This window comes from Natrix helvetica (assembly GCF_964273705.1).
Source record: "Natrix helvetica genome assembly, chromosome: 3".
Taxonomy (NCBI): Eukaryota; Metazoa; Chordata; class Lepidosauria; order Squamata; family Natricidae; genus Natrix; species Natrix helvetica.
Window position 1 is genome coordinate 109954829 of NC_138549.1, and position 7396 is coordinate 109962224.

Consider the following 7396-nt stretch of genomic DNA (forward strand, 5'->3'; position numbering starts at 1 on the left):
CTGGAGACTCCATTTTAAAACAGACCTTCTTTGGAAAATTTTCTTTTAGTGGAAACTTCACATTTTGAAAAGGGCTTCCATCCCTGCAAAACCTACAGATCTTGTCTCTTTGCCAAGAAGGTGGGGTTTTTTGTTTTTTAGGGCCACAGATAATTTTTGTAAGCAGAAGGCAAGACATTCCATTGTCTGGTGGCTCTGCAAGAAAGATTTAAGAGGATGGATGCAAACTGTACAGCTTTGTGCTTCAGTGAAGAATCTGTGGTGTGCAATATTAATTGAGATGGTGCTGTTGTGAAGAGGAGAACATTTTATCCAAGATACAAGTCAAGTAATTGAATTTGATACCTGTGCTACCTTAGAATTATCCTGCTCCATTTGTTTCAATTCTGAACTTCAGACAGTAATTGGTTAAGATGTGCATGAGTTCATATCTTGTGACATGCAGGGAAAACAGCTGTCTTTTTCTTATATTAAACAGTGATTGTATCATAAACTCCAAATCTTTTTCTTTTGGGATTTCTGATATCCACACAAGTTTGGAAGACATTGTATGTATCTGTTTCTCAGTACAAATTAACTATTTATACATTTATTTCTCTGAACCTGAGCGCCAGTCCCTAAGTTGTTTTCGAGATGCAATAAAATGGCATATCGCCTGGAGGGTTGAGTGGAATCATTTCTATGACACAAATTTATATCAATTTGCAAAATGAAAAGTGTTCTATGGCTCCCAAGTTATATCTTATTCCAATACAGTAAACAAAGAGCAGAATATTATTTATAAATAATTCTGTATGCTTAATTATGTTGCAAGAAAAGGAGATTATAAAATTGTTTCCCTGTACAGTGACTTTTTAATGTTGGACTTTTATGACTGTGCCGCTTACTTACAAATCTGTTTATGATATGAATAATGAATTCCACAGTAACTCATACTGGATTTAAAAAAAACTCTGTCCAAATAAAGAAGCTATAATAAGTAAAAAAAATTGCTGTACATTAAGGATAAATCTGCATCTGCAGCATTTTACAAAGTTTAACTCTCATTGAAAATGCTTTTCTGCTTTTTGATTAACTGGACTGGGGCTATGGAAGTCCTAAGGCACTTCCATATTAACAACTTCCTGAAAGTTCTAAAGGACCACTTTCCCTTTTTTTCCAGGAGCATATTATTTGACTTTCTGTATATAAATCAATATTTACTGACTGGTTTCCTAATACTTTAAATATTTCCAGTTATCACTGTGAACTGTGTTTTTTCCTGCTCCTGTTTTGCATTTTAGAGTAATGTATTAAAGTATTTAATGGCTGCCAGCGGCTTATATGGAAGATAAGGAACATGCAATTCTTCAAACAAACAAAACTTCTTGTGCAAACAAAAATATTTTCTGAATTTGTACTTTAGTCGTTCTTTTCTCTTTAATTCCAATTTCACAAGGGTTTTTATCCAGTGGTGAAATTCAATTTTTTTTACTACCGGTTCTGTGGGCGTGACTTGGTGGGTGTGGCAGGAGAAGGATACTGCAAAATCCCCATCCCCTCCTCATTCCTGGGGGAAGGGTATTGCAAAATCTCCCTTCCCACCTCACTCTGGAGCCAGCCAGATGTGGTATTTGCCAGTTCTCTGAACTACTCAAAATTTCCGCTACCGGTTCTCCAGAACCTGCTGAATTTCACCCCTGTTTTCATCTCATAGTAATAGATAGGAATTTTGGATCTAGCTTTTGCTTCAATATCAACTATCCCTGTAGTTTTTTTTATTTCTGCTTTTAATCTTACTCTGCAAAGAATTCAAATAAAATCTATTTTCTTGAAGAACATAAGTAATCATGTCTTCTGTGCACTCAAGCAGCTTTTCAAAAGCCATCCCTAGTTGTGCATCCACATACATCTGTATGCATGTCTTAGAAATTTCTTTCCTCAAATGTTTTGCAGTTAACCCTGTTGTCTAATAACATGTTTTGATAATTAGACATTCATTTTTATGGTTGGTTTTTATGTTTTGTGAACTGGCTTCTAAAAGGGATAAGAACAAGGGTATACTGTTTTCGTATATGTAAATAAATAATATGCTTTCCAGCCCATGGGCAAGCTAAGACCTACCCACGTGCTAGAGAATTAAACTACTCATAAAATGGAATTACCCAATTACTTTTAAAGACATGAAATGGAATGTAATATTTATTATATACAGTACAAAAGATCCAAACTCAGACATAATCAAAAGATTTAGCATCAAATAAACTAGTACTGCAGATAAAAAAAGTTAATGGTACAACACAAAACTTTTACAAATTTAAAACTTAACATATAAGTAAAGACATTATTTTTATAGTCATAGTTAAAATGCGACTATCTCCATCCAGTCGCACCAACTCGCTCCAGATTAAGGGATTACACAGTCATTAAAAAAGGGAGCTAACATTTGACTATCACCACTGTAATTCTATTTTATTGAAAATAAATTGTAATGTCAGAATTTAACTTTAAGGAGTACCTCTACCTGACCTCAGTTTTTAAATAGGCCATATTATACCCAGCTGAAAACTCTTACAATATTCACAATGGAGTAGAATGTGAATCACAATTTCAAGATTACATGGGAAACATCCTTGAGAGGTAGGAATCTTTTGAAATTTATCATAAAGAGCCGAGGTGGCAAAGTGGTTAGAGTGCAGTACTGCAGGCTACTTCAGCTGACTGCTAGCTGCAGTTCAGCAGTTCAAATCTCACCGGCTCAAGATTGACTCAGCCTTCCATCCTTCCGAGGTGGGTAAAATGAGGACCCAGATTGTTGGGGGCAATATGCTGACTCTGTAAACCTCTTATAGAGGGCTGTAAAAGCACTATGAAGTGGTATATAAGTCTAAGTGCTATTGTTACTGCTATATAGCATATTTGACGGCAACGGTTTTAATCTGACTTTAGAGAAAGCTATTCTATATTTCCTTACATGAAAACTGATATAGCATATAGGGAACTGAAAGATGTAATTGTATTTATTTGTACTGTATTGTATGTGATTGTGATTCTCTAAGTTGGGTTAATGGAATTCCATTAATTCCATTAATTTGTCATTAATTCTTGTACTGAATTGTTTCATCAACTATAATACATTAAAACCCTGGTATCTATATGCCTAGAAAACAAACAGACCAATCTTTCTTTTACATAAAGTATAATCCCCAGGGCATCTACAGGTTTCACACAGAAGTATAATAAAGGACATTTATTCATTTAATATTGTAATTTAAATGGCAGAATAAAATAGATTATTTTCAAGATGAACTTAAGTCCTAGTGACTTTTTAATGAATATCTTCATGCCTTTTTCTTAGAAAAAGTATAACTATCTCCAGAAGTTTTGCTTCTGTCATATTAACAAATTACAGTAGTTAAGGGTGCTTTCAGGTGACTTTTGATTAATCCTATCACGTAATTTCTTGAGGTTGCTACAGTTCCTGTCATCTATAGGTAGAACGTCAGGGTCTTTGGCCAAAAAGCAAATGGCAAAAATGCTGCCTGCAAATATGTGCTGCTCCTAAAACGGAAGAAGAAGGAATAAACCAACATCCGTCCCAGAGGTTCTGTCCCAGACAGAACTCTCATGTAAATACGGAGCCAGTGTTTCTGATACTTAAAACTAGAAAAGAAGAGTTAAAAGACTGTTAGCTTGAAGATGGGGAGGGGGGAGGGATGGCTTAGGATTTACACCCTGAGGCTGACATATATAAAAGATTTGATTCTTGTGTTCTGCACTACTCAGATCTTCTGCACATCTATTACTTTTTTTCTTGGCTCCACCATCTAGCTCTATTGGATCTGTGAAGTATCTGCTGTTACCTAGTTACCATACTCCCTGAAAGGGAGACTGAGTTCTTAGAGAACTGAGATTTATTGCTTGTGTCTCCTGTGAAGTCTGACAGGATGTGACTTTATTAGTTTTCTTAGTGTGTGATTAGCTTCATTAATCACTCTGCTTTATTGAACAAATTATTATTATAAGCCAGACTGCGTTGTTTTCCATTTTGTACTATCCTGTATTTTATATTCAGATTTCCATCTTTTTTGGGGGACTAGAAAAAAAAAGAAAAGATCAAAACGGAAGTAGCTTTATTTATTTTGTTTGTATTAATCCACCATACGTCTATCAGGATGGTATTTACATAAGCTGATTGACACATACCCCTTGATGCTGCATAGCTATGTAATAATTAACCTATCTGTTGCATATTAAGGTAATCAGATCTTCAACAACACACGCAATATTCCTTATAATTGAGGAATATTGAGAAGCATGGATGTTTATTTCCCATGTTCTACTCCTGTGGTGCTAATAACATATTATTGGTGATGATTTAAATATGGAACACAAATACATATGCTATCATAGATAGAAAGTCAGCCTCTATGACCAAAAAGCAAATGGCAAAAATAGTGTCTGCAAATTGGACAACAGAACGTGTTTTGTCCTCCTTTTCATTGTAAAAAAGTTGGTCACCTTAAAATAAGTGCTGCTCCTAAAACTGAAAATAGTAGGAATAAATAAACATCTGTCCCAGAGATTTTGTCCCAGACAAAATTCATGTAAATATGGAACCAGTGCCTCTAATGCTCAAAAACTAGAAGGCTTTACTTAAAATTTGGGAGAAAAAGGCTTCTCATTGAAGGTTATTACTGCTTTAGAACATGGCACCTTTGAGTTTTTTTCTCTGATGCCATGCAATTGCCCATATATTTTGTGCATTTAATAGCCTCCCCCACTCTTCAAAACGTTTTATTCTTTAATCAGATTTTGTTCACAGAGGTGGCTCTGTTTCCAGCCAACTATTTTAAACCATAGACAGAGTGAGTAGAGTGCCCACTTACAGTCCTTATTCCTTCTGCCGCTTCTAGGCTACATCTCTATAGCCAGAAGAACCCTGAACTCTCTGGCAGTTGGAAAGAGGCAACAGCTTCAGCTATTAGCAGGCCTTTCCTTGTGCACGGAGCATGCCTGGCCCATCCACAGACCAGGGGAAAGATCAGTCTTGGAAGGAAGGAGCCAGGGATATCATGGCTCCCTTCTCTCAGCACATATCTTGGTTCTGGAAAGCTGTTGAGACTTTTTCCAGGAGCCTTAAGAAAAATGGCCCTGAGAGCAGGATCTTTAACAGTGAAGACAAAATGGAAGGAGAGCCTCTTGAAGGCAGCAGGCACACGGACCCCAAGCCCTGGTCTCAGCTGCTGGCAGGGCTGTGGCCCACAACCTGGATCCTAGAAGGAAGCAGCAGGGGCGGCAACTGGCCTTTCTTTTACTCTGGGCTGTCAAGTAGCTGCAGGGAAATGAACCTGGAGCCCTCCAAAGATGGCAGGCTAGCCCTTCCACCCAGGGATCTGCTCAGCCTGTCAGCAGCTTCAGTAATTAAAAAGGACAGTCCCATGGGACAAGCAGTGGTGGAGGAGGAACACTCCTGCGAGTATGGCTCATTTACCTATCTGCTGATGTGCTCCTTAGGTGGGGTGGTGAGTTGTGGTGCAACGCACACGGCAGTAGTGCCACTGGATGTTGTGAAGTGCCGCATGCAGGTAGAACCCATGCGTTACCAAGGGCTGGTGCAAGGCCTTTCTCTTACGGTGCGAGAGGAGGGGATTCCTGGTCTGGCTAAGGGATGGGCTCCAACAGCCATAGGTTATTCCATGCAGGGCTTTGGCAAGTTTGGTCTCTATGAATACTTCAAGATACAGTACTCTGACTTTTTGGGTCCAGAGCAAGCTTATCTGTGGCGGACTAGCCTCTACCTCGCTGCTTCAGCCAGCGCCGAATTTTTTGCTGACATTGCTTTGGCTCCGATGGAAGCAGTCAAGGTACGGATTCAGACCCAGCGGGGTTATGCCAAAACACTACGAGAAGCAGCTCCCAAGATGTATATTGAAGAAGGACTCTGGGCTTTCTATAAGGGAGTACATCCCCTCTGGCTGCGACAGATCCCTTATACCATGATGAAGTTTTCCTGCTTTGAACGAACTGTAGAAGCACTCTATAAGTATGTCATTCCTAAGCCGCGAGATCAGTGCAGCAAGATGGAACAACTTGGAGTCACATTTGTTGGAGGATATATCGCTGGCATCTTCTGTGCTATAGTCTCACACCCAGCTGATTCTGTGGTATCAGTGTTGAACCAAGAAAGGGGCACCACTGTTTTGGGTGTCCTCAAGAAGCTGGGCATGCGTGGGATCTGGAAAGGCCTCTTCACCCGTATTCTGATGATCGGTACCCTCACTGGACTGCAGTGGTTCATCTATGATTCAGTTAAAGTTTATCTCAAGTTGCCTCGCCCGCCCCCACCTGAAATGCCCGAATCTTTGAAAAAAAAACTCTCTCAAAATTAACTCCATACTAAATGGCTGTGTTTCAAAGATACTCTAATTCTGTAGGTATGTTTAATTCACCTGATTTGTGAATATCACTGAGCCATGGAAATTTTCTATAGTGTTACTCAATCCCAGAACTAAGCTTTAGAGAGTTTCAACAATCTATAAAAGAAGCTTCTTAATGAAACTTTAATGCATGTCATTTAACAGAATAAAATTGTCTTGCAGTTTTATTTTGTTCTTAACTGCATTCAAAATACATAGCAGATAATGCAATTACTAGTTTTTATGGGCTGTTAAATATTTTAAGGTTAACCAGTTAATAGCCACTGCTAGACAAGTTGGTCGTTGTAATACTGTTGTAATGATTTGATGATGATTGTCAACAGGACATGTTGTCAGGCAGCCTAGATAGTATTGTGATTCTAACATATTGGAAAAAAAAATTGTGTTCATTTGCTAAATCGGATTCTACATTTGAAGTAACATAAAAGTATAAACTCTGAAAAATGGCATTCTTAGCAGCAATGTATTAGAAATCTTATTTTATTTTTAAGTGTCATGGATCTGTAATGATCCAAAGTGCCTGTTTATACATCGAAAAATATGTATTTTTGTGGCAGGGCATTTTTTTATAGATCTCTGTAACAAAAGTTTCTACTAGTAGCTTGAATCTTTAAAAAAGCATTCTTTTCATCCACATAGAATCTGCTGTGCTGGAAAAAGGGGAAAAAGTAATTTTGTATTGTGATTTCCATGTTTATTGGACAAGTCTTTTGGAACTAGCATGAATGTTGTTCCTCTGCTCTTAAAGCAGTCCACCAGACTTACATAGATGCACTTCCTCCAAATTATTTTTGAAACATGTACATGTTTCATATATATTGAATAATCCTTTCTCTGTATAAAAATGCTGTAGCCTCTGATATGAGCCAAATCTACTTTTTCTTGACTGAGTATTCTGCAAGTTACTGGAATTATAGAAATAAAAACAATATACTTCTTCATTTGGTGATTCTTTACCAGTATGTTATTCCTTCTTT

The 7396-nt window shown here is 37.7% G+C and overlaps 1 protein-coding gene across 1 annotated transcript; it reads left to right on the plus strand.

Moving 5' to 3' along the window:
- Positions 1 to 4991: 4991 nt before the first annotated feature.
- Positions 4992 to 6371, plus strand: LOC309390085 (solute carrier family 25 member 3-like; the record flags this gene model as incomplete). Its single annotated transcript, XM_081949164.1, has 1 exon — positions 4992 to 6371. The coding sequence occupies one exon, from the start codon at positions 4992 to 4994 to the stop codon at positions 6369 to 6371; it is 1380 nt and encodes a 459-aa protein (XP_081805290.1).
- Between the last annotated feature and the right edge of the window lie 1025 nt (positions 6372 to 7396).